We start from the raw sequence: 27,007 nt of genomic DNA on the forward strand, positions 1-27,007 counted from the left end.
GTTTGAAAATTTATTATTTTCTTTTTAAATATGAATCACATTTTTATTTGGCGTACCCCCGACGGCATTGCGCGTACCCCAGTTTGGGAATACCTGCTCTACCACATCTGGATTTCCGTATACAGTGCTGATCAAGATCTTGAATTGCTGAGTCGTGTGTTACACCAGGGTTTGGAACAAAAGCCTCAAACCCAGTACCCACAAATAATTGAAGACTAGGATTTGTGAACGTTGATTTTAGTTTCACCATCTATGATGATGGTGGACCTGATACATTATCAGTATTGTACAGTACAGTGCTGCTCTCTGGTGCTGGTGATGAGAGGTTGGGGAGTTGCAATGACACAACTTCCCACAGTGCACCACGGGATAACAGCGGCAGTCTTTGGATTAGAGGCGGGACTGAGGAAAGTTAACGAACGTTGTTGCTCAGGGACAGTTTGCACTGACAACTTGTTTACATAATGTAATTTAGGTTTAATATTGTCATATCACATTTATTGGTAAGGAATGAAGACAAAAAAATGGAAGTCTACCAAATGTGGAAGCATCAGGAGGAAAGGTAGCTAGCTACGACCAACGTCAATCTCATTAGCTAGCTAACGTTATGCTGCTGGCTGTGTGGTGACTGGTGAAAAATGTAGATTCTCATTTGAAGCTGCTTGCTGCTAACTAGTTATTTGCATGCTAATGACATGGATATAGTGAAAACGTACAACCCCAAATGATGGACCTAGTAGCTAAGCCAATTTCTGTCGCTTGTTTGTTGTTGTTGCTAGCTAGCTCTGGTCCATCGAGCGACAACAACAACAGATAACGTTACCTGCACTGACTTTGTTTATTAACGTTAACTGGCTCCATATGCTTTTGTGCGCCAGATTAAATATGTTTCAAGGATGCTACATTTCTCTTCGCGGTAGGAGCAGGGTGTAATTTCTCCAAAATACGAAAAAACCACTTTTTACCGCCTTGTGTCCAGGCGCATGCCTCGTATTGCAGATCCGACTCATGCACGTTGACCTGAGCTAGTACTTTTTTATAACTAGTAGTATAAAATTATTTCACGCTATAAGTAACATCATGTAAAGTACATTGACAATATTTGTTTTGCAGTCCCCAGTGATGTGTCCCCAACCACAAGCCTCCCTCCACTGGTTGAGGGTCAGCTGCGATGCTTTCTACGAGTGACAATAAGCAGAGTTTTATGGACAGTCCCCAAGCCTTCCCCGACAACTTTTATCAGATTGCGCTGGTGGGGAGAGTCTTCCAATGGGACCCAGTTCAGACCACGGGATGGGTCACAAACGACACAGAAGACTGTGAAGTCCACAGCTCGCTTTCCCATCCGATGTGGACCGAAGCAGTTCACATCCTACTTAACAGGTAACTATTGCATGCATGGTATGCCACATTGTGTGATCCAAGCTGTCTTCAGAATATTCAAATTACCTCCTGATGTTGTTGATTTTCCCTATATATGTTGTCTGTATTACAGATATGGGCTCTTTGGTGCTGGAGGTGCTGACAAAGCCAGAACACCTGCCAATTGCTCGTGCTCAGGTTGCTGGGATTTCTTGTCTCTCTCTGTCACACTCCATCAGTGGGTTCTTCACCCTGGTGTCTCCAATGTCTGAGAAGCTTGGAGAATTACAGGTAGGGAGGCTGCAACCCAATTGAAAATGTGTTATTTAATTCTGATAGATGCTATGTGGTTTATCTTGCTTTCCCAGTGTGGTGGCTAATTTCTGCATTACCAAATGAGGAGAGTTACAAACACACCAGTCCGAGTTAACTACATCTTTAATAATTAAGAAACTTTTGCAAAAGCACTTGACCTTCAATAATGCACTCTCTTGAATGAACCATTGAATAAGGTGATTACACAATGGCTGCAGAGATATTTTATAGCAAAGATACACCCCCTTCAACGTACGTTGACGAACCACAAATCTTAGTAACAGTTCACAAAGGTTAAGTTTTATATGACAGATATCCATAAAACACAGCAGACAGTAACTGCTATGTCAACAGGGTTCATTATGTAGACCGGTGTCTGGTCTCCCTAGAACCGTCCCTCCCTGGTACGGTATAGAACAAAACCATTAGCTCATGTCCTCTGGAATGCTTTTTAGGCGTTCTTATCAAAATACACCATAAATCTCCTTTGTCAGTGCTATCTCATAGTGGCCCATCCTCAGTAAAACACCTCTTGTTCCCACTCCTGGACAAGCTCACTGAGGGGAGTGACCCTCTAGGCCATATACTATCACAGGATAAGTGTGAGATCTAAGAGAGGACATACAATGTTCCCAGACACTGCCATAAACCTCACCACAATAAAGAAAAGGAGGGAGTGACTTGCTCACAGACATTGTGGAGACAAGTCATTGGTTCCCCATTAATCACACCATCCCTTCACATGGTTTAAGAATAGGTAAAGACACATTCACATATAAAAGACAAGTCTGACCTCTCCCCTCTCTGGGCCCCAAGTCTCTGAGCCCCAGCTAAGGTAAACGTGCAACTGAAACATACCAGAGTCCAAAGGACACTTTCTAATGACAAATATCTCACATAAGCATATTATATTAATAAAACATCTTAATCATCTATGTTACCCAACTAATTCTGATTCATCCACCACACCAGGCTCTCTGTTAAAAGACATCTGTGAATTGGATGAGTCTACATACAGATAGTTCTTGATTAACATTTTTTCCAGGTGTCGCTTGCTCTGGAGGCCCTGACTGAAACGTACGACAGCAGCTGCTCAGTTCCCACCACAGACATGAGTATCGAAACGGCTGTGTCTGCATTCAGGTCCACAGTGAAGCCAGCATCTCAACCAAACATTCTGGTGGTGCCCTCCTTGTCCAGACCACTCTCTGTCAACAGTGGGAAAGAGTCAGGGAGCAATACGCCAAGGTAGACAGTCTACCTAATGTCATAGACCTACTGTCTGTTCAAGCAGCTACTCTCTCTCTCTCATTTCAGTGATGCTTTCATGCTTTTGTAATATTTTCAGAGGGAAAGACCATTTGTACTTCCAAAATGCCCAGACGGAAAAAAAGACTGACTTGGCACTTGAGAACCAAAAGCCAACATCAAGTAGATCTCAACATGGACAGGGAGCGGCAAATCCCACAGTGCAGGAATCAACTCACGGACAGACCACCAACGACATACTTTCAGGTTGTAGCTTACTACAGCATCATGATGTACATACTGTAAAGGGATCATATACAGGGCATTTGGAAAGCATTCAGACCCCTTGACTTTTTCCCACATTTGTTACGTTACAGCCTTATTTACATAAGTATTTAGACCCTTTACGCATTACTTTGTTGAAGCACCTTTGGCAGTAATTACAGCCTCAATTTTTCTTGGGTATGACGCTACAAGCCTGGCACACCTGTATTTGGGTAGTTTCTCCCATTCTTCTCTGCAGATCCTCTCAAGCTCGTTCAGATTAGATGGGGAGCGTCGCTGCACAGCTATTTTCAGCTCTCTCCAGAGATGTTAGATCGAGTTCAACTCCGGGCTCTGGCTGGACCACTCAAGGACATTGAGACTTGTCCCGAAGCCACTCCTATGTTGTCTTGGCTGTGTACTTAGGGTCGTTGTTCTGTTGGAAGGTGAACCTTCGTCCCAGTCTGAGGTCCTGAGCGCTCTGGAGCAGTTTTTCATCAAGGATCTCTGTCTTTGCTCAGTTAATCTTTCCCTCGATCCTGACTGGTCTCCCAGTCCCTGCCGCTAAAAAACATCCCCACAGCATGATGCTGCCACCACCATGCTTCACCATAGGGATGGTGCCAGGTTTCCTTCAGAAGTGACGCTTGGGATTCAGGCCGAAGAGTTCAATCTTGGTTTCATCAGACCAGAGAATGTTGTTTCTCATGGTCGGAGAGTCCTTTAGGTGCCTTTTGGCAAATTCCAAGCAGGCTGTCATGTACCTTTTACTTCCGTCTGACCTGATTGGTGGAGTGCTGCCGAGATGGCTGTCCTTCTGGATGATTCTCCCATCGCCGCAGAGGAACTCTGGAGCTTTGTCAGAGAGACCATCGGGTTCTTGTTCACCTCCCTGACCAAGGCCCTTCTCCCCCGTTTGGCCGGGCGGCAAGCTCTAAGAAGAGTCTTGGTGATTCCAAACTTCTTCCATTTTAGAATGATGGGAGGGCGCTGTGTTCTTGGGGACATTCAATGCTGCAGACATTTTTTGGTACCCTTCTACATCTGCATTGCTTGCTGTTTGGGGTTTTAGGCTGGGTTTCTGTATAGCTCTTTGTGACATCGGCTGATGTAAAAATGGCTTATACATGTATTTGATTGATCTGTGCCTCGACACAATCCTGTCTCTGAGCTCTACGGACAATTCCTTGATTTTTGCTCTGACATGCACTGTCAGCTGTGGGACCTTATATAGACAGGTGTGTTCCTTTCCAAATCATGTCCAATCAATTGAATTTACCGCAGGTGGACTCCAAGTTGTAGAAACAACTCAAGGATGATCAGTGGAAACAGGATGCACCTGAGCTGAATTTTAGAGTCTCATAGCAAAGGGTCTGAATACTTATGTAAATAATGTATTTCTGTTTATTGTTTTTAATACATTTGCAAAAATGTCTAAACCTGTTTTTGCTTTGTCATTATGGGATGTTGTGTGTAGATAGATTAGGAAAATGTTTTATTTAATCAATTTTATTATAAGGCTGTTACGTAACAAAATGTGGAAAAGGGGAAGGGGTCTGAGTACTTTCTGAATGCACTGTATGCGTACAGTAGAGAAACTGTCTATCTTCTGCTAACATCCCTACTGTATCCTTTCCTGTTTTAGTTCTTTTAGAGCGTGGAAGCAAGCTTAGAAATGCCATGGTGGTATCAGCTTTAAAGTCTGACATGGATTCTGAACTGGCTCTGAAAGACACTCCTCTACCTCTTCCAAAGGACAACATAGGAGCACCACCAATGTTAGTATTAAACTGAGATCAGGGACCGTATCAAGCGTTTTAGAGTACGTAGGAGTGCTGATTTAAGATCAGTTTTGCCCTTTAAATCATAAGGAATAAGACTACATGGATAGGAGGAATCTGATCCTACATCAGTGCACCTACTCTGAGATGCTTGATACATATGGCTCCAGTCATTTAAAAAAATCTCTCTCATTGACATATGCGTGGCTTAGGGAACTTGTCTTGTTTTTGTTTCTCTAGGCCGTCCATTCCTCCCTGTGGGAGGCTACTGCAGAACATTCTGCATGTTGACTCCAGTCTCCTGCAGTCTCCCCACAGTCCCCCAGACTACCTCAGCCCAGACTGTACTGCTGCTGACACTGAGAACAGGGCAGTGGATCTGCTGCTGGGCAGGTAGCATTTACCCCCATCTTAGCATATTAAGAAACAAACAAAACTGTGTCTTTACCTAGTAATTGGTACCAAGTTGATTAAACGTTGTAGCTGTATAAGTAACTGTGCAGTATAGTTCTATAAGTAACTGTGTCGTGTTCTCTCTCCTTTTGTTAGTTTGAACGGATCTGCTCTCCCTATCTGGGATGGAGAGGGCTCTCCTCCTGATTCTTTCCTCAGTGTGTATGGAGACAGTGAACTCAATGACCCACAGTATGACCAGAGCCTGCTAGAGAACCTCTTCTACAAAGCTCCTGTGAGTGTCAGCCACTAGTCAGCAACACCTGTCCTCTGTTTGCCAAGGAAACAATGGGTGGCCATCTGCACTCTTTTCTAGTCCTTAATAAAAAATGTTGTCAGTTATAGGTACGCAAGTTTGAAAAAGCAGGATCATGGAAAAGATGCATACCTGAGCTCTGTTTACCAATATTACCGTATATCTTTACATTGGCAATACTGTAGTCTTTAGGGTCACTATTTTACCTCTGTGTCCTTCAGATGTCTAACAGCAGTCCAAGTGATGACGACAAGGATGGTCCTTCTCCAAAGAAGAATCTCAAGAAGAGGGGTGATGATAAAGAGCTGAGGCACTCTGGTCCAAAGAAAAGTGGAGGGTCAGTTATACTCATTTTTGCTGTTGTCTACTAGTGTCTCCGTCTTTACTTTGTAAAGATATATTGAACATTTCAAAATGAATTTAAGTCATTGTACAGTAATGAACCTTCTGTGTCAGCCTGGACTCAGAAAATTTGCCGACTCCAGGGACTGGGGATATGCTTCCTGGGCTGTGTATGGACCAGCTCACTGTCCTAGGTGAGGTCCGGTTGGCCAGAGTGGTGATCCACTCCCTGACTGTGCCTGCAGACAGCACCACCAATACACCTAAGAAGATCTCTGGCAAAGGGAAACCTCCTCGACCCCTCTCCTCTAAGAAATGGTATGCACCATAATGAAACATGCCAATGGGCACATTCGTTTTGCATCGCTCGGTTCCTTTTAGGATGCAAAACTAACGCGCCCAATGTTTCATATGTTTATCTCCCGTTTTGTTTGATTACCATTATAATACAGAAGACCTATGTCTGCTCCTGCTTGATGTCTGTCTCTCTTTTCATAGCTCCTATTTTGTGGAGTACCTGTTCCCCGTAGCTTCCAGCAGGCATGATCCTAGTCAGGTGACACGAGTCTTCTCTAGTAAAGTTACAGGAGGAAGTAAGACTTTAACACTTTAACAAAGATTGTGTCCTTTATGGCACCCTGTTTACTATATAGTGCACTACTTTTGGTGCCATTTGTGTTGTAGACACATTTCTTTAGCATTATCAGAGAGTTTGATATTTCAATTTGTATTGTGAATTATTAGGAATGATAACATTAAGGTTTTGTTAAAGATGTCTGTCTCACTCTGCATTGTAGTGGTGAACTTCCAGCAGCGCAATGTGTTTCCAGTCCACTTCAGTGGGTCAACTATTGAGCAGTGGTGGGGAACAAAACTCACATTTAACATCTACTCCAGAAAAAGCTCCCAGAAGAAAGTATGTGGACACTTGTATGACAACAAAAATCTACTCTCTTTTATGTTTTATTGTACAGTAACCAAGCCTCTGTGCAGCTTTACCCAAGTTATGCATTTATAGATCGCATATAGATGGTATATTGCACCTGAATGGATGTGTTCTGTGTTGTTCTGCAGCCTGTAGCCATTGGCAAGGCTGTGTTCCCCCTCCGCTGTCTACTGCAGAGGGAGCAGCTGAGTCAGACTATCATTCTGCCTGTCCAGAGTCTGCAGGGGACTGGTGAGAGCCAGGACATCGGCCCCCTCAAGGTGAGCCTGCCTGCCACTGTCCGCCATTTTTGTCTACATCCCAAATGGCACCCTATTCCCTTTATAGTGCCATACTTTTGACCAGAGCCCAAAGGGAATAGGGTTACATAGAAAATATGGTACTATTTGGGACACAGCCTTTGTTACGTTCATCATATTTAGGAGGTTGTTGACATGTTGAGTGTAGTGTTGGAATATTACTCATTATCGGCGGACTCAACAGCCTTGGTTTCTCAAATGACTGCCTCGCCTGGTTCACCAACTACTTCTCAGACAGAGTTCAGTGTGTCAAATCGGAGGGCCTGTTGTCCGGACCTCTGGCAGTCTCTATGGGGGTGCCACAGGGTTAGAATATGTGGACAACTACAAATACCTAGGTGTCTGGTTAGACTGTAAACTCTCCTTCCAGACTCACATTAAGCATCTCCAATCCAAAATTACACCCAGAATCGGCTTCCTATTTCGCAACAAAGCATCCTTCACTCATTCTGCCAAACATACCCTAGTAAAACTGACTATACTACCGATCCTTTACTTCGGCGATGTCATTTACATAATAGCCTCCAACACTCTACTCAGCAAATTGGATGCAGTCTATCACAGTGCCATCCATTTTGTCACCAAAGCCCTATATACACTACCCACCACTGCGACCTGTATGCTCTCGTTGGCTGGCCCTCGCTTCATATTCATTGCCAAACCCACTGGCTCCAGGTCATCTATAAGTCTTTGCTAGGTAAAGGCCTGCCTTATCTCAGCTCACTGGTCACCATAGCAGCACCCACCCGTAGCACGCGCTCCAGCAGGTATATTTCACTGGTTATCCCCAAAGCCAACAATTCCTTTGGCCGCCTTTCCTTCTAGTTCTCTGCTGCCAATGACTGGAACGAGTTGCAAAAATCACTGAAGCTGGAGCCTCTTATCTCCCTCACCAACTTTAAGCATCAGCTGTCAGAGCAGCTCACAGATCACTGCACCTGTACATAGCCCATCTGTAAATAGCCCATCCAACTACCTCATCCCCCATACTGTTATTTTTTTGTTGTTGCTCCTTTGCACCTCAGTATCTCTACTTGCACATTCATCTTCTGCACATCTATCACTCCAGTGTTTAATTGCTAAATTGTAATTATTTCTCCACTATGGCCTATTTATTGCCTTACCTCCCTTATCTTACCTCATTTGCACATACTGTAGACTATAGACTTTTTTCCTATTGTGTTATTGACTGTATGTTTGTTTATTCCATGTGTAACTCTGTGTTGTTGTCTGTGTCACACTGCTTTGCTTTATCTTGGCCAGGTCGCAGTTGTAAATGAGAACTTGTTCTCAACTAGTCTACCTGGTTAAATAAAGGCGAAATAAAAATAAATAAAACAATTATCTCAATAAATCTTACGTCTTTGTTTCTCCAGGTGTCACTTGAACTGGCTGCAGACAACAAAGATTTCTCATCAGCCAATGGTCAAAGGTCAGCTGGAGCTGGTTACAGAGCCCCCTCCCATGCCCTGACCAGTCCCCAGAGAGAAGCTAGCCCCTCAAGGGTGGACATGACAACCAGTAGGCCTCAGCATCACGACACTAGAGGGGAGGATATCCCTCTATCTACTGTTAATAATAGATATTCCAGGATGGGAAAAATAACTGTGGCCCCTCAAGGTCAGTAAAGGAAGAGAACACGCTCAACTCATCCTTGTGTGTAAAGAATAAAAAGACTACTAGGAACAAAAATCAATCACATACAATTGAAGTCGGAAGTTTACATACACTTAGGTTGGAGTTATTAAAACTCATTTTTCAACCACTCCACAACTTTCTTGTTAACAAACTGTAGTTTTGGCAAGTCGGTTAGGACATCTACTTTGTGCATGACACAAGTATTTTTTTCAGCAGTTGTTTACAGACAGATTATTTCACTTATAACTCACTGTATCACAATTCCAGCTTGGAAAATTCCAGAAAATGATGTCATGGCTTTAGAAGCTTCTGATAGGCTAATTGACATTATTTGAGTCAATTGGAGGTGTAGCTGTGGATGTATTTCAAGGCCTCTTTGCTTGACATCATGGGAAAATCAAAAGAAATCAGCCAAGACCTCAGAAAAAAAATTGTAAACCTCTGCAAGTCTGGTTCATCCTTGGGAGCAATTTCCAAACGCCTGAAGGTACCACATTCATCTGTACAAACAATAGTACGCAAGTATAAACACCATGGGACCACGCAGCCGTCATGCCGCTCAGGAAGGAGACACGTTGTCTCCTAGAGATTAATGTATTTTGGTGCGAAAAGTGCAAATCAATCCCAGAACAACAGCAAAGGACCTTGTGAAGATGCTGGAGGAAACGGGTACAAAAGTATCTATATCCACAGTAAAACGAGTCCTATATCGACATAACCTGAAAGGCCGCTCAGCAAGGAAGAAACCACTGCTCCAAACCCGCCATAAAAAAGCCAGACTACGGTTTGCAACTGCACATGGGGACAAAGATCGTACTTTTTGGAGAAATGTCCTCTGCTCTGATGAAACAAAAATAGAACTGTTTGGCCATATTGACCATCATTATGTTTGGAGGAAAAAGGGGGAGACTTGGAAGCCGAAGAACACCATCCCAACCGTGAAGCAAAGGGGTGGGAGCATCATGTTGTGGGGTTTGCTTTGCTGCAGGAGGGACTGGTGAACTTCACAAAATAGATGGCATCTCAAGACATCAGTCAGGAAGTTAAAGCTTGGTCGCAAATGGGTCTTCCAAATGGACAATGACCCCCAAGCGTACTTCCAAAGTTGTGGAAAAATGGCTTAAGTACAACAAAGTCAAGATATTGGAGTGGCCATCACAAAGCCCTGACCTCAATCCTATAGATAATGTGTGGGCAGAACTGAAAAAGTTTGTGCGAGCAAGGTGGTCTACAAACCTGACTCAGTTACACCAGCTCTGTCAGGAGGAATGGGCCAAAATTCACCCAACTTATTTTGGGAAGGTTGTGGAAGGCTACCCGAAACGTTTGACCCAAGTTAAACAATTTAAAGGCAACGATCCCAAATACTAATTGAGTGTATGTAAACTTCTGACCCACTGGGAATGTGAAAGAAATAAAAGCTGAAATAAATCATTCTCTACTATTATTCTGACATTTCACATTCTTAAAATAAAGTGGTGATCCTAACTGACCTAAGACAGGGATTTTTTTACTAGGATTAAATGTCAGGAATTGTGAAAAACTGAGTTTAAATGTATTTGGTTAAGGTGTATGTAAACTTCCGACTTCAACTGTAAATGTTTTTCTTATGGCCCCACAAGGTCCCTCACCTCTCACCAGCCTCCAGACATCTCATCACAGACCTCAGGCCCATCAGGTGGTGGAGGAGGACAGTGAGGTTCTGCTGCATGCTTTGCTCATGGTGCCTAGTGGAAAGGACTTTAGCTGTGGACCCATGCAGCCTCCTAATGTCTACCTGAACTGTAAGCTCTTTGGCCAGGATGAGACGTCCAGATCAGTGATCAGCTGGGGCCAGACAAACCCCTCGTTCAACTTTGTACAGGTAACTGATGGAACAGATTAATTTTATACCCAGTCAGCGTGATGTTGCTGAAGGCAGAGGAGGCTGGTAGGATGAGCTATAGGAGTCAGGGCTCATTGTAGTGGCTGGAATGGTTTAAATGGAACGGAGTCAACATGTAGTTTCCATATGTTTGATACCGTTCCATTGATTCCATTCCAGATATTACAATGAGCCCGTCCTCCTACCAGCCTCCACTGGCTAAGGGTATTCATATCATAGGCGATGAAAACCCCTCCCAAATGGGCCCTCAGCCTAGTCAAAAGTAGTGAACTCTAAAAGGAATAGGGTGCCCTTATGATGTGATTCTGTCTGCCTGTTAGATGTGAGTTTAAATACTCTGTTTCTCAGGTGGCTCCTGTGGCCTTGACCGCAAGGCTGCTAGAGAGGATGAGGAACAATGTGATGGTGATTGAGGTTTGGCAGAGAGCAGGAAGCTTAGGGCAGGATCGGCTCCTAGGGCTGGTCAAACTACCCCTCCACCAGTTCTACATGTCCTTCAGGTGAGGGAAAGGTTTGAAATACATTATCATGTTATAACTATACCTTTGTACTATATATAAATGAGTCATATAACACCTGTTATTATGGAAACAACTACTCAATACAATGTATTTTTGTTTGATTCTTTTGTTTTTCAGAGATCCCAAGATTTCCCACCTTCTGCTTCAGGCTCAGTACCCAGTGTTAGGGGTGGACAGCTACATGCCAGTCATTGACGTGTTTTCAGGCATTATAAAGGGCAACCTCCGGGTGCTTCTAGCCATGGGTCTATCTGTCCAAATAGTATCTCTGCAGCATATGAGGGATGAAGAACTTGGCTCTGTGTCTCATCTCCCAAGACCATCCCATTTGCTGGATCACCAACCACACAAGGAACAACATTTTATTAGCTATTCATTTTTTTCTGTCTTTAAAATGTTTTTAATGCAAGTTGTTTCAGGATTTTGCTGCTCAATGTTATTCATACAAGTCCAGGATTTCAGGGGAAATTCAATTCCAGCGGTCCTTGTAACAGTTTTATCCTTGTTATCCTCCAGGTGAAGCCGTCTCCCGAGGAGGCTATGAGAGAGCACCTGTTTGTGGTGAAAGTGGAGAGAGTGAAGGGGCTGACACCACTACAGTCTACAGTCTGGGGGGAGGCTGACTGTTATGTCCAGTACACCTTCCCTACTCAGGAGGAGCCTCCTGCTCAAAGTCTGGACCCAAATCTGTTAAACGGCAGTAAGCAATAGCTCATGTTTAAGTTTCTTGTCTTTGGCTGCATCCCACCATATACCCCATGTTTAAGTTTCTTGTCTTTGGCTGCATCCCACCATATACCCTTTATAGTGCAGTGCATTTGACCAGGGCCCTTTGTCTCAATGTTATAACAGTCAGCACTGCACTAATATTTTTCTTGTTCTAGCCTTGAATACACATTTGACATGAGGGTTTGAGGTCTTGTCTGTTTATCCTCTGTTAATGTACTGTCATTTCTCTCCTCTCTAGGTGTGAATCTGAGGCAGTTCCGTACCACCACTACCCTGTGTGTTCCTGACCCAGTGTTTGGCCACAGTGAGAGTCACGTGCTGCTGGCTCCTGTAGAAGTCCCAGTCCAGAGAATGCTACTCAGCTCTTTCTCCAGCCAGGGCCTGGCCAACGGAGGAGGCATCCCATTTGAAGTGTGGTGCAGGTCAGTCTGTGAGCCCTGGTCAAAAGTAGTGCACTATATAGGGAATTAAGTGCCATTTGGGACAGAACCTGTTATGTCTCTCCTGACCACTAGAGGCCAGTATACACGACATAACATTGTTTTAGCCTGGTCCCAGGTCTGTTTGTGCTCTTGTCAACTCCATTGCTGTCATTGTCAAGCCATGTTTGATGACAAGTTGACATAATGGCACAAACAGATTGACACTCAAGCTTCCATAGTTCTTTTAGACTTCACTTTAAGATTTGGAATTTAGTGGTGGTTTAATAGAATTTATTTGACCCACCTTTGTAGGTACTATTACCCAAATGTCCGGGACCAGCTGGTGGCTAAAGGAATGCTGCCCCTGTCCAAGCTGTGTGCCATGGTGACCATGCAGAGACAACAGCCCACTGAAGCACAGGTCTTCTCCCTTCCGCTGATGCCCAGGACTGACAGCCCTGCTGGACACCAACCTCAGCCCTCAGGTAACACACACAGGCACTCCTTTTGGCAATGCTGTACTGTACTTACAAAACCTGAAATCAAGACACTTTCCTTACATACATACAGTATTTGATCAGTTAACTTTGTTGTATGTACTCTCCAAGGATTGCTTGATGTGTTTGTTCATTACAAACAACGTCCGTTGAGATCTGATGTAAGGAGTGGGGCGGTTGCCTCTCAGGTGGTGACCATGGTGGTCCAGGTGCACAGGGCAGCAGGACTACAGGCAGCAGCAAGGTACCTCCATCTCTCCCTCTCTCTATTCCAATCATTGGAATGTTCTGCGTTTTTTAAATGTATTTAACCTTTATTTTTAAAGGGATGACATTGAGACCTAGGTCTCTTCCATATAACACACACACTTAAAATACGAAAACACAGTCATGGTAAGCACAATTAAAACTTCACAAATCGCCCAGAAAACGGTTACATTCTTCCACAAATAAGTCCACAATCAATACTTTAAATTACCCGAAAGGAACCAGAACATCAAGATGAAATATATTTTGAATTTTGTTACAGAAATACGGTGCATTAAAACTAAAAGCAGATTTACCTAGCTCGGTGGAGACCATAGGAACCTCAAGTTAACCAATCCTGTGAACTTGTTAGGCAACTCAAGTGTCTATACTTCAACAGCAAAGTTAGATAAGACAGAAGTTTATGAAGTAGGGCCTTGTAAACAAAAAAGGACTAATGTAGAGATTTACGGGTCTTTAGCGAAGTCCAGCTACCTTTTGATACAGGATCCAGTGACGAGTATCAAAACTGTCACCTGTAACAAAATGAAGGGCACTATGGTAGATGGCATCCAAAGGTTTAAGAGTAGTAGGAGCTGCACTTTGATAAATATTCACTGCATTTCAATTGGTTCAAACAAATCAAAGCCCTTTTTATGTCAGCTGTTGTCACAAAGTGCTTTACAGTAACACTGCCTAGTGCTTTACAATAAATGTGCATTTAAACTCAATTTGTTTCTAACAAACATACACTCCCACAGGGCTTTGTCAGACCAAGATGAAACGTTTCAGTACTATGCTGATGTTGGGGTGAACGTGTACGTTACTGTTCATCTCTCCTTCCTGCCTGAGAGTGAGAGGCGCAGTACCCGTGTGGCCGCCAGGTCCTTCTGCCCAGAGTTTGACCACCACACCGAGTTCCCCTGTGAGCTGCAGGTGATGGAACTCACATGATGTAGATGAATGCCTGTGTCGTTGTCACAAGTTTTCCTATGGGACAATAAAACAATAATTTAATTAATTCATTGGTTCATGCAGGTCCAGAGGAGCTCTGGGGAGACCTGCAGCCTGGCTGAGCTCCTGCAGGAGGCCACAGCTGTCTTCACTGTCTGGAATAGAGATAGTCGCAAGGGTGAGAAAGCAGCTGCAATGGGATTTAGTCATACAATCAGAATACTGTCTGCATGAATGATTTTATTTATTAATGTATTTGTTGGGTGCAATTGTGAACAAAAGCCATATCAGACATTAATATATCCAATTGACAATCATGGGTTCACTGCAGCTCAAGTACTCGATCCTACAAGTTGTATATTAACGTCAATTTTTACAAGGAAATGTTATTATACAATTTAATTTCACAGTTTGCTCATCTTCCTAATGTAACGCTGATGGAAACTTGATCCAATGTGATTTATGCATTTTGTGTGTTTTATTACTGCAGTGATGGTCAGCCCGAGATCAAAGAATACTCTGTTGGGTACAGTGAGAATTCAGCTGGCTGATCTCATCCATAAAAGAACAGGTTCAGTATGCTGTGTAATACACTCAGTCAGTGCTGTTATAAGGTCAGTGGGTCAGTCTTTACCAACCAACAGATTGCTAACAGTACAGTATGTGTTGTAAATTCCCAGGGATCAGTGGGTGGTTTGGAGTGTCTCTGCCGAAGGACCTGACCTCATCTCCCATACATCACATATTCGTGGGCGGCCTGGACATCTCCATCAACTTTGCCCACCATGCAGATAGAGAGAGGGTCGTCACTGCCGCCCAGGGCTTGGGCTGGGAGGTGGGGAGGGAGGAAGAGGAGCCACCCAATGAGGGAGAGATGTGGGCTGAGACTCAGAGGACGGTGTCCCTGACCATGTCCATACCCAGAGCTTGGCTGCCTGTCTACTGTCTCCTTCTGCCTGGACACAGCGAGCTGCAGCGCTCCACCTACTGCTACTTTAGATATAAACTCTACGACAGAGAGGCCTTCTGCTCCCAGCTGAGACACCCTGGCCTGTCTGTGGAGGAGGAGGGAGGTGGAGGGGAAGAGGGCCTGGCCACGGTGGCCTTCAGAGGAAGCAGGACTGTGGAGCTGAGGAGCAGCCAGCCCCTGCTGTGGTACCTCCGGGAGGAGAAGCTGGAGATTCAGGTGTGGGTGGCCTTTGGGAAGGACAGGAGACCTAGGCCTCATGACATGGACCGGCTGGTGGGCTCAGCCTTTGTGGACCTCTCCTCCCTGGCCAAGATGGCAAGGCACAAGCTGAATCTCAGTGGTACGTAATACTAATAATACATTTAGTAAAAAATAAGACATTTTATTTGCTCCTTTCAAAATACTAAATAGCACAGTACTGATATAACTAACAGTCAATGACGACCTCAAACTAATCATTTGACTATCAAGCCTTTGTAAATGTAAATGCTATGTTGTAATATAATGTTACATAAGGGTCATCAGTAAGACACCAGTGTTTTGTTTGTGTAGGTGTGTACCCCCTGTTCAGGCGCTCCGCCCCAGATCTGAGTGGAGCTGCCCTGAGGGTCCACATCACCCTGACCCCTGGATCCCTCCCAGAGGCGCACACACCTGGAGGAGGGGACAGCCGGGACCAGGAGAACTGTGACAGCCAGGGAGAGGAGAAGGAGGGAGGGCAGGGAGTCCCCTCATCCACAGCAGCTGTGTCCAGACAGTCTGGAACACCCAGCAGACACCAGACCAAGTCCTCAATGAGTGTAGAGCCTTCACAGCCCTCCGAGGTCAGCATGGAGGACACGTTCACTGTCACCATCACTGTGGACAGAGCCATGCACCTCAGTCTTAAAGGTACACAGATTGCCTCCCAAATGGCATCCTATTTCCTATTTAGTGCACTACTTTTGACCATTGCCCATAGGGCACCGTTCAAAGTAGTGCCCTATATAGGCAATAGGGTGCTATTTGGGACACATCCTTCCAGTAGGGTCATCCATTTTGATTGTGTCCTTTAACACTTTGTTGATGAGTCTGATGGTTGTGTTGCGTCTCCTTGGCAGGCTGTCCTCTAGCTGAGCGTAGTGGAGGGCTGCCTAGTTGTTGTGTGTCCTACGTCACGACTGACTCTGCTGAACCAGTCACCACAGCTCTCATAGCAGACAGTAACTGCCCCGTCTGGGACCACCAGCAGGAGTGCAGGTAGACTACCTGTGTACCATCTATAGCTTACTTCAGAGGTTTAGACAACACAGGGGTTAAAGTTCTCCGTCACTGAGACAGATTTACGTCATGTGGATTCTTTTTATTACATTTTTTATATTGAAAAGGACTGGAATTGGTCAAACTCAGTTTGATACATTTATAAAATCATCCTCTTTCCCTTAAACCATGATGGTCATTACTTTTTGGTATAAAAATCGCAGGCATTTAGCTGATGTCCTTCATTACGATAAGTAGACTATGCTAGAGATTGGAAAAAAACTGGTGCACATTAATGTTATAAACGTATTGTTCTATTTATCGTTATCGCATCAATTCAGGCAATTTATCGCAATATGGATTTTTTGGGGGGGGGGATATCGCCCATCTCTGGTCATAGTATTTATTTTTGTTGCAGGGGTTATGTTGCAGGGGTTATGTAATATTCAGGTTTAATGGGCCCAAAGATGTGAACGATATGAATCCATATTAAGGATTGTTTGGATGATTATGAACAAATGTGCTGTTGATATTATTGGAACATGCCTAGTTTAGAATGCCCTCTGTCAGACCGTGTCACGCTGAACTAATATACTGTTTGATAATCACAGGCTGTCAAAGCAACTTCTTCTGGATCCACAACAGTCCCTGGTGTTCAAAGTCTGGCACAAAGGAGGTACAGTACAGCGATGTAGTAACACACAGTAATACTCTAGCTATCAGCCAACAATTCTTGAAGGGGTAAAGTTAGTGTTGTTTTAATGTTTAATGCAGTTCATTGGTCCTGTGTCTTGTCTTGTTAGATGTGGAGCGGGTGATTGGGTTTGCCTCAGTGGACCTGTCCCCTCTCCTGTCAGGCTTCCAGTCAGTGTGTGGCTGGTACAACATCACTGACTTCAATGGCCAGTGCCAGGGCCAGCTCAAAGTGTCTGTCACCCCACTTAAGGGAGTCCAGGAGCTGCGGGGTCAGAGACAGGCTGTGTGTGACGGCAACAAAGACTCCTCAGTGAGTACAGCAGTGGCTTTCACTGTTAGTCTGTATTAGGTTCTTCCTAAAGCATCTTAGCATTTAGTAAGTAGGTAAGTAACCTTGTCTGAGCCAGAATGGCTCATAGCAGTCACAAAAGGATTTGAGTGCATCAGTGTTTTGTACTACTTGTATATCTTTGTGGGTTTAACAGCCGTGGTGCGTGTGTTTGTCAGGCTCTGTTCCAGACCCTGCCCTTCTATTACCACACAACAGCCACGTACAGCAGCTTCCCCTCCCACGTCAGCCGCTACACAGAGCAGAGGATCAACTCCACGCCCCACCACCTAGACAGGCTGCTGCCAGAAAGGTATTGTAGGGCTCGTCTCTAGCTCTGTTCCTCACAATTCTTTCTTTAACATGCAAGTAATCCATTTCAATGAGATACAATATATAGTGTATGGTATCATACAAACCTACCCTAAATTCACTTTGGCGAACCACTTCAACAATTGTAATGGTGTTACTTTTTTTTCTTCCTGGTCTCCTTTTCCTCCTGCTCTCCACCTCCTCCCCCTTTCTGCTCTCCCCCTCCTCTCCGATGTCTCAGGTCCAGTGAAAATGACCGGCATGATGAGCACATGGACAGGGTGCGACTGTACCACCAGACTCTTCAGGAGGGGGGAGTGGGCCACCCCACCAGTGCTGCTGCGGGGGACGCCCACCCCTCCAGTTCTGTTCTGTTCTCAGCACTCCGGTAAATGATTGGACATTAGGTTTGCATCCCAAATGGGACCCTATTCCCTATGTAGGGCACTACTTTTGACCAGGGCCCATAGGGCGGGGCTGGACTGTGTTTACTCTATACCCACACAGAAAGTGTCACCGATGTAACTTTTCAATAAGGAATGTGCTTGTTGTTTTTTCTAGGAAAAACCTAAGTGAGTTGGATGACATCCAGAGGTACTTCAGCCATAAGCTGTCCACCCCTACCTTCCCCTCTCAAAGTGAGCAGGGCCAGCGCTCCAGACTGGACGAGCACCGGGTCTCAGACACAGACTCCTCCCAGATCCTTCTCAAGTCCACCTGCCTGGTTGGGGAGGTTAACAAACTCATCAGTGGTGAGATGCTCTTCACCTGATTAGTCCCAAATGACACCCTATTCCCATAGGGTTCTGTTCTAAAGTAGAGCACTATATAGGGAATAGGATGAGATTTGGGATGCATACCTATTCAAAGGGTGTCCAAAATATGTTACTTCATGTCTACGTCTTGGGGATTGCCTTGTTCATTTATTATTATTATACTGTTATTAGAGTCAGGCCACTCAACACATCTCTTTCCTTTCTCCAGGTCTACAGGGACATCATCGCATGGAGAAAATACCTTCTAGCCCCCAGAACAGCTCAACAACTCCCCCTGTTCCAGATGACCACCACCTGCCTGAAGGCTATGAAACATTCCCCCAGAGTGCTCCATGTTTCCATAAAGCATCAGGCTCCCCCCAGGAGGACTTGTTTCCTGTCCCTTCACCTGTATCATGTATCTATCAGGAACACAGTGATTCTCAGGCTGATGAAGAGGAGGAGGACAAGGCCCCTGCATCTGAAGATGATGAAGGAGGAGGTCCCAGAGAGGAGGATGGAGATTATGAGGAGACAGTGGTAGAGCCCAGGCCTCTGAATGAGGTTACATCTCTAACAGACAGAACCAGCCCCTGGACCAGCCTGCTGTCAGACCCAGACCTAGCCTCTCTGGAGAGTCTGGAGACACCAGAGGAGCACCAAGCCTTGGACTACTCCTACCACCCCAGCCAACAGGAGGGGGAGAGGTTCGATCTGCAGACTGACACCCTGCAGGCTTGCAGCTCTAGTGAGCCCATAGGCAGCAGATTAGAGGAGAGGGAGCAACATGTTAACTCAGAGTTCTCTCATGGACCAGACACAGACGAGGAGGAAGACACGGTGAGTGATGGTGAGAGGACACTCCAAACCTCTGACAATGAGGCAGCACTACATCAGGAGTCCATCACTGCTGCTCTACACGAACAGTCCCTATTGTGTAGTGGAGAGACTGCTAGCAGGGTTCCTGGTGACAGAGATGCTCTGTCAGAGGTTGAGACCTCCGGGTTGTTGTACGACACAGCTGCTTTCTCAGATGAGGACACAGAACATGTTGTTGTCACATCTGGCACATATCAGCCAGAAACGTTCCTACACAAAGAAGACAACAGGAAGTCTAAACAGTATCCTTGCATTGTCAGCGTTGTTTTCTTACCTCTTTGTTATTCTAACTGTTTAGCTTAAGCAGAGTTTCATTGATATAGTGTTTACAGTTTTAACATGGACCCAAGAATAAGTACAGTACTTGCATGCTTGGTTTTTGCTTGTTCCTTAACTGCCTTTTGTCCAGCTCTGACCCTGTGGAGATCCCTAATTTCTTCCTCTCATCTCACCACATGGAGGCTTCTATGAGAGCTCTACGCATAGCACCTGTCTTCCCCCTGGCCTCTGACCCAGTAAGTACAGTACCCCTCAGTAAGTACAGTACCCCTCTCCCCTCTTTCTCTGCCTCAATCTCCTTTTCTTCTGCTTCTGGGTTGAGCCTGAATATGCTATTATAACAGGTTTTTGCAAGTCTAGACATGAATAACTGAGACACAGATCAACATTTAGAGTAGTAACAAATTCCACTGTAAAATGATTGATTGTTGCATTACAAGCCATGGGTTACAGAATATTGAGCCATTCATTCTATCAGGCGTGTGTATGGAGCACGCTGCTGACTAATAAGGAAACTGTCTCTACAGTCTTGAAGTTGCCATGTCATCATCTTCCAGTGCTAATATTCTGTCATACCAATGCCAAAGGAGGACATAGTTACTAGTAGGTCACTATGTGCCATTCCTCGTCCAGCTTGGCTCTCGGCGAGTAAAGGGGGCCAGTATAGGAGTCACACAGAGTGCACCAGTCTCTATTTTTTTAATTTTTTTTTACCCCTTTTTTCTCCCCAATTTCGATCTTGTCTCATTGCTGAACTCCCCAATGGGCTCGGGAGGCGAAGGTCGAGTCATGCATCCTCCGAAAAATGACCCGCCAAACCGCGCTTCTTAACACCGGGCCGCTTAACCCGGAAGCCAGCCGCACCAATGTGTCAGAGGAAACACCGTTCAACTGACAACCAGGGTCAGCCTGCAGGCGCCCGGCCTGCCACAAGAAGTTGCGAGAGCGCGATGAACCAACTAAAGCCCCTCCGGCCAAACCCTCCCCTAACCCAGACGACGCTGGGCCAATTGTGCACTGCCCTATGGGACTCTCGATCAAGGACGGTTGTGATACAGCCCGGGATCGAACCCGGGACAGTAGTGACGGCTCTAGCACTGCGATGCTGTGCCTTAGACCGCTGTGCCATTCGGGAATCCAAGGGTGCACCAGTCTAGACCAGTCTAGTGACTGCAAGAACTGAGCCAGTCTAGTGACTGCAAGAACTGAGCCAGTACAGCAGCTAGTAGTATAAGAGGCCACCGCCTGCCTTAAAATATAGTTCTATGGTGGGGGCTTTTATCATGAGAGGAACTGTCCTTCCTGCCCTGAGGATTAGTCCAACTCTTTAGCAGTGGGGTGATCTTTCTCAAATGGTTGCATTGCTATTGAGCTAAGGAGAAGATAACCATTAAGCTCATCTCTAGAGAGAGGGAGAGACTCAGGGCACTCAGCACGCCATTGGCTGAAATATCATAAAACAAGAACCCTGAGTGTCTTTCCGGCTCAGCGTCGTTGACCTTTAACTGTGGGGTCACAGTCACTGGGCTGATATGTCTGTCTGTGTGGTAACACACTTGGCAGTCTGGCTATGGGGGATTTAGGCCTACTATTTGTGAGAAATCAACATTTATCTTTTATCATTAATAGCTCAGGAGTTGTTGTTCTAATGAGTAATCATTAGGGTTTGGCTCATAACTCAGTTCAACAGCTTAAACAACTGAAGGGCAACTGTGGTGATAGGGAGGTATGCCTGCTTGTCTGGGCTCCTGCGTCAGACTGGCATGTATCCAGTTTCAAGAAGGGGGTGTGGAGGTGCAGTTGTTTATCACGCAATGGGATTACAGAGTTCGCAGGACATGTCATAGAACTGGTTCCAGCTAGTCACTCAATGCTAAAGGAAACAAGTTCCAGCTAGTCACTCTGTGCTAATATTAGCACAAACATCTGACCAGCCCTTTTAAGAGTAGAGTTCAGCGTGATTGATCACATATTTGTACGTATTTGACCAATGTGGGGCTGGTTCTGTTTGATGGAGAAAGGACTGACTCATTAACACACAATGGTAGACATTTAAATCTTTGCGTTTTCACGTTTTTTTTAATCTCCCAGTATCTCCACTTAAAGCTTAATGATGCATTTTGTTTGCTTGCAAACTAGGAACAATAGGCCAGTTTCTATGCTAAACAATTGATTGAATCTCTTTTTTGCAGAAAAAGAGCTCTCTTAGACATGGGATTCTTTGTCGGCGCGTTCCTCGTCCCAGGCCCAATATACCACCGTCGTTCATGAAGAAAGACGAGACCAAGAGAATAGCAAAGATATTTGCATCTCATTTTAAGGACTAACATTAGCACTTTCTCTAAATGCTATTTGATATTGTGTGTCGTGCTGTATATAAGGTTGGTTGTATGTTTTCTAAAGGTTTATGAATGACCACACATCTTGATTACATAAGTGGCAGCTCATGGACAGTGCTTTCTAATTATGTAAAGAATATGTACATTTCATTTAAAACGTTTTTATAAATTAAATGGTTTGCCAGTGTAACTGATATTTTATTTATTTATTATTAGGTGTGCACCCATGATCACTGATGTGGGAGACTCCCATAGCCTTTTAAGGATTATTGTCACAGGGGAAAACATTTTTTCAAGTAGTCAAAAGGGTGTCAAGTGTTGACCCCTTGTTGTCCTTGTTTTTCCCCAACAAAGTGATGAACAGTTTGTTCTTAAAGTGACGTCACCTTTGTTTGTATTTCAACAGCTGTCATGGTAAGTGGGCTAGTGTTAGGATATGTACGTACGTTCTATTCTCTGCGTCACCAGGCAGTCGCACACTTCAAGAGCCGCTTCTGTTCCTGAAACCAGAGACTGTAGGAACCTCTGACAGTGAAAACATGCACTAGCTCAGGCACACAGCCTCTCAGGGACATGTATGGATTGGCTCAGAGGATGGGTGCATGGGTGTTTTTTTAAACATATCATTATGGAGTGTTACATAATTATTATCAAGTCTAATTTAGGTCTGTGCTATTTCAACACGTTTTATTGCCTTGGCTCCCTGCTGCAATGAAATTCATTGGATGTAAGACCTTTTGAGTTTAAGACAACTACTGTATCTTGCATATCGGCTGTTCAGTGTAACTGAAAATTACATAATAAATGTATTAAAGAGTCTTGCATTTTTGCGCAGATATAATTCAATGCATATGTTTAAGGTTCAACAGAACATTGACTGTTGTAAACTGTGAGACTGACTGACATGTTGCATACTGTCTTGTACTCCCAAAAGGGAGAAATAGTTTATATGAACCTTTCATCATGATTTGAATATACATTTTTGTAGTAATGTTTTTGACCAAAAAAAGAAGCTAAATGCAGTTGAAAGTGTGGAATCTTGACTCATTTGGTTTGAATCGATGATAAAATCAGATCATTGTCATCGCATAGTAGACAAATTAATGAGCCAGTCGTGTCAACATGTCTCATGTACGACACGAGCTTCCGGATACTTTTCAGGTCAACGTATGTCATGGAACTATGTGTGACAAGGGACGGGCAGGCTATAATAATCCACACCCACCCCTGGGCGTGAGAATCAAATCCTAACTCTCTCAAGCCAGTGCTCCTCAATAGAACCTCCCGATTCAAATTTTGGATTACAGTACTTTTCATTCCAATCAGGTAAGCCTAATGTTATACCAAAATTTGTTGTATTGCTAGTTTGTTCAATATCCATTTTGCCCATCTAATGTCTGCTTCACATTTATCTACAGCTTCAATTTAGAATTTGAGATATGACCTAAATTGTAATACACATTTTAAAAGCTTATTTTAATTTTACACATGCTAATAGGGCATGCCAAAGTATTTTTTTCATGTTTGTTTCATGTTCATATGTTTCCCAGGCGGTGGTATGCTTTTTTGGAGCAATTTTATGGAACAACAAAAGACAGGATCTTACATTCATAAAGATAACTTTCCAATACCTGAAACTTGAATATCACTTGCATCTGTCTAAGTAAGTGAAATTTAGGGTGCTTACAATAATCATTCAATGAATACTGACCAAAAAGCCATCTTTATGTGTTCCTTGATTCATTCTGATTACTTACTATTTGCTCTATTCTCTTTAGGAACGGACAGAACCTATTAAACTACGGTCTATCTACTGTACTTGTGAGACCTTCAGTACTCTTGGGAAATTATCTGCACCATCTCAGTCATGGCTGGAGTGAAGCCCACAGACTTGGCCCCTACAGCTGCTGTTAAGTTCTTTGGCGCTGGAACTGCAGCCTGTTTTGCTGACCTGATCACCTTCCCTTTGGACACAGCTAAAGTTAGGCTGCAGGTGAGAGCGTGCACATGCTTTACGTACAGTACAGTGATTTTTGCAACCATGATTATGCTTAAAAAGTAAGTAGTGGTTTCTGTTCCACTATCTTCACTAGTATACTATTTAGAACGATGAAATGTATTGGATATGTACTCTTAAGTGGTATGTTAGTATGGCCATTGCAATGTAGCCATGTTCTACATAATGATTATGTAAAGGTATTCTGTCTTGATTGAATTGTGTCACTAGGATTACTTTCAATACAAAGATGAATTAACACTTGTGTTTGTCTGTCTTAGATCCAGGGCGAGTCCAAGTCCTCTGAAGGGAAGATGGTGGTGAAGTACAGAGGTGTGTTTGGCACCATCAACACCATGGTGAAGACAGAGGGGCCCAGGAGCCTCTACAATGGCCTGGTGGCAGGTCTCCAGAGACAGATGAGCTTTGCCTCGGTCCGCATCGGCCTCTATGACTCCATGAAGCAGTTCTACACCCGGGGAACAGACAGTACGTAACCTAACAGACATGTTCAGTCTATTTATCTTTCAAATAAATTTTTATCTGATTTAGTGCAAGTAGAATATCGTGAATGTGGCTTGGTGTTTTGACTGCGTCTCTCATCCTCGCTACTCCTCTCTACTCTCATAGATGCAGGCATTGGGAGTCGGCTGATGGCAGGCTGTACGACCGGGGCCATGGCAGTAGCCTTTGCTCAGCCAACAGATGTGGTGAAAGTGCGGTTCCAGGCTCAAGTCAGGGGAGCAGAAGCGGAGGGGGTGAAGAGATATAGTGGCACCATGGATGCCTACAGGACCATCGCCAGGACTGAGGGCATCAGAGGGCTCTGGAAAGGTAGGCCTAATGCAGTCTGAATTTCAGTCCAATTAGGAAAATTTGCTTTACATGCATAAAAGATCGAATCCCCAAGCTGACAAGGTAAAAATCTGTCATTCTGCCCCTGAACAAGGCAGTTAACCCACTGTTCCTAGCCCGTCATTGAAAATAAGAATTTGTTCTTAACTGACTTGCCTAGTTAAATAAAGATAAAAGATGATTCCGTAATTGTAATTACCAGTTTCATTCATCATTTTTCTTTCAGGTTGTGGCCCAAACATAACTCGTAACGCCATAGTCAATTGTTCGGAGCTGGTGACTTATGACATCATCAAGGAAATGATCCTGCAGTATAACATCATGACTGGTAAGCAGGCATGTGATTTGTTTTACATCACATAGGGTACATATGAATCATTTCAAGTACTTCAAAGTGTTTTGTTGTTTTTTCAGATGACCTGCCCTGCCATTTCACAGCAGCCTTCAGTGCTGGTTTCATCACCACTATTGTGGCGTCTCCTGTAGATGTAGTGAAGACCCGGTTCATGAACTCTTCAGCTGGAAAATACAACAGTGCTATTAACTGTGCTGTTACGATGATGAGAAATGAGGGACCCAAAGCCTTCTATAAAGGGTGTGTAGTAATCAAAAGCCATTTCTAAATTTGAATTGCTTTCAGATCATCTTTGGCTGAATCAAGATACCTAGATATGAACAGTGAATTAAGCAAATCGTTCTGCTTGGTTAAATAGTCTGATTCTCCTTCCCCTCCAGGTTCATGCCTTCTTTCCTTCGCCTTGGCTCCTGGAACATCGTAATGTTTGTCACATATGAGCAAATCAAGAAACACGTGATGAGAGCACAGCAGTCCTGGGAGTCTCCTATCTGATCTGTCTCATCCTGACTGACTGTGTGGATTTCTCCTACTCACTATGATGTTCAAGCCATGACCTCCTGTATAGGCATCGCACATTTTCATCTAAAGGAGGAACCACACAAGTATTAGCCTGGTCCCTGATATGTTTGAGTGACAAGGAGCTGGCATGATAGCACGAACAGACTGACACTCAAGCTACGAGTCTGACTTCTGTACAGGAAAGTACGATGTGTGACCCAACGTGTCTCCATGATGCCTTGTCCCAGACAGCGAGACCATGGGCCACACACAGAGACTATACAACTTTGTGACTCAATAATGGAATGAATGGCCTGATAGTGGTTTATCGAACTTGCGTTTAGGTTAGGGATACTGTATTGTGCTTCCTCGCTGGTCGATAAGGTGCATAATGTGACCTTCAAATGTTATTTAAGTTGTGTTATTTATAGTAACGAATGAGAACTTTACCTCCAAATATCCATGAACCTGGTGGTTTTGGATTCATAACAAATAATCCAACATTCTAGTAAGCAATGTAATAACCATTAACTTTGAGATAAGGAGGTGGTACTGTGCATTTTACAACTATGTGAAGTTGTTTGATATTTTATTACTGCTGATATGCAGTAACTGCAATTTTGGACCAAGCCTTGAAGAGTCAAAATAATTATGAATATAGGATTTCCTAAATATGTTATTTATTATGTCCTGTTATGCTATTTTAGAAGTAAAATATACTTTTTTCATTAGTAAAAGAACTGAATTTCAGAATGGCTGTCTGTGGTAGCCTTTTCCTGCTTAGTGTTCAGAGGTGCGTCACAAATTACCTATTACCTATTCAAATAACTTTTATTTGTAACATACTTAGTCTACACCTATTGTTTACTAACAGTAAAATGCTTACTTATGGGTCCCTTTCCAACGATGCAGAGTAAAAATAGAAATAGTGACACGAGGAATTAATACACAGTGAATAACAAGTAAAAAATAAATATCATGGCTATATACAGGGTGTACCAGTAAGCACTTCTTTTGACCAGGGTCCATGGGGAATAGGGTGCCATTTGGAATGCAGCACACAGGTGCTTGTTAGTTTGAGAACGTCAGCCAAAGCTGCCCCACATGTATTCGTACACAGTTAAACCCCGCTAAGAGTCACCCAATACATACTATACCAACGGAGGGTGACACAGATACTCCATAATTCCACTAGGAAGGAAATATAAACACCCTCATCAAGATGTATTCCTGAGTGATAGCCTTATTTGGTATTGCTGTGCATTGAAGAGGGTCCTTTCAGATACCTTTCAGTGATGGGATAGTGTCATTAAATCCAAACTCCTTTAGTAATTGTGATCATTTG

The 27,007-nt window shown here is 44.0% G+C and overlaps 2 protein-coding genes across 2 annotated transcripts; both read left to right on the top strand.

Annotated features, from left to right (window-relative positions):
* Positions 1 to 266: 266 nt before the first annotated feature.
* c2cd3 (C2 domain containing 3 centriole elongation regulator) lies at positions 267 to 22,772 on the top strand. Its single transcript, XM_029715235.1, has 35 exons — positions 267 to 562; positions 1,114 to 1,383; positions 1,496 to 1,653; positions 2,723 to 2,925; positions 3,026 to 3,192; positions 4,835 to 4,967; positions 5,211 to 5,363; positions 5,520 to 5,658; positions 5,901 to 6,016; positions 6,136 to 6,339; positions 6,520 to 6,614; positions 6,819 to 6,937; positions 7,096 to 7,227; positions 8,643 to 8,886; positions 10,527 to 10,768; positions 11,138 to 11,289; positions 11,428 to 11,662; positions 11,827 to 12,010; positions 12,278 to 12,461; positions 12,774 to 12,946; positions 13,070 to 13,202; positions 13,966 to 14,140; positions 14,243 to 14,336; positions 14,649 to 14,729; positions 14,839 to 15,468; positions 15,681 to 16,019; positions 16,229 to 16,367; positions 16,979 to 17,043; positions 17,171 to 17,373; positions 17,571 to 17,704; positions 17,945 to 18,091; positions 18,265 to 18,455; positions 18,688 to 19,579; positions 19,747 to 19,852; positions 21,809 to 22,772. The coding sequence occupies exons 1-35, from the start codon at positions 511 to 513 to the stop codon at positions 21,941 to 21,943; spliced, it is 6,819 nt and encodes a 2,272-aa protein (XP_029571095.1). The 5' UTR covers positions 267 to 510; the 3' UTR covers positions 21,944 to 22,772.
* Positions 22,773 to 22,878: 106 nt separating this feature from the next.
* On the top strand, positions 22,879 to 26,573 carry LOC115163402 (mitochondrial uncoupling protein 2). The gene is made up of 8 exons (XM_029715237.1): positions 22,879 to 23,281; positions 23,506 to 23,618; positions 23,734 to 23,948; positions 24,233 to 24,440; positions 24,582 to 24,785; positions 25,033 to 25,134; positions 25,221 to 25,401; positions 25,542 to 26,573. The coding sequence occupies exons 3-8, from the start codon at positions 23,823 to 23,825 to the stop codon at positions 25,654 to 25,656; spliced, it is 936 nt and encodes a 311-aa protein (XP_029571097.1). The 5' UTR covers positions 22,879 to 23,281; positions 23,506 to 23,618; positions 23,734 to 23,822; the 3' UTR covers positions 25,657 to 26,573.
* Positions 26,574 to 27,007: the final 434 nt, after the last annotated feature.

This window comes from Salmo trutta, chromosome 26, assembly GCF_901001165.1.
Source record: "Salmo trutta chromosome 26, fSalTru1.1, whole genome shotgun sequence".
NCBI lineage: Eukaryota > Metazoa > Chordata > Actinopteri > Salmoniformes > Salmonidae > Salmo > Salmo trutta.

What these genes read in the sequence shown, in the direction of transcription:
- c2cd3 (XM_029715235.1), top strand. Translation starts at nt 511, where the DNA reads ATGAAGACAAAAAAATGGAAGTCTACCAAATGTGGAAGCATCAGGAGG. An exon ending in TCAGGGAGCAATACGCCAAG is followed by an intron (nt 2,926 to 3,025) that starts GTAGACAGTCTA and finishes TAATATTTTCAG; the next exon opens with AGGGAAAGACCATTTGTACT. An exon ending in ACCTCTTCTACAAAGCTCCT is followed by an intron (nt 5,659 to 5,900) that starts GTGAGTGTCAGC and finishes TGTGTCCTTCAG; the next exon opens with ATGTCTAACAGCAGTCCAAG.
- LOC115163402 (XM_029715237.1), top strand. Translation starts at nt 23,823, where the DNA reads ATGGCTGGAGTGAAGCCCACAGACTTGGCCCCTACAGCTGCTGTTAAG. An exon ending in CAGCTAAAGTTAGGCTGCAG is followed by an intron (nt 23,949 to 24,232) that starts GTGAGAGCGTGC and finishes TGTCTGTCTTAG; the next exon opens with ATCCAGGGCGAGTCCAAGTC. An exon ending in CCCAAAGCCTTCTATAAAGG is followed by an intron (nt 25,402 to 25,541) that starts GTGTGTAGTAAT and finishes CTTCCCCTCCAG; the next exon opens with GTTCATGCCTTCTTTCCTTC.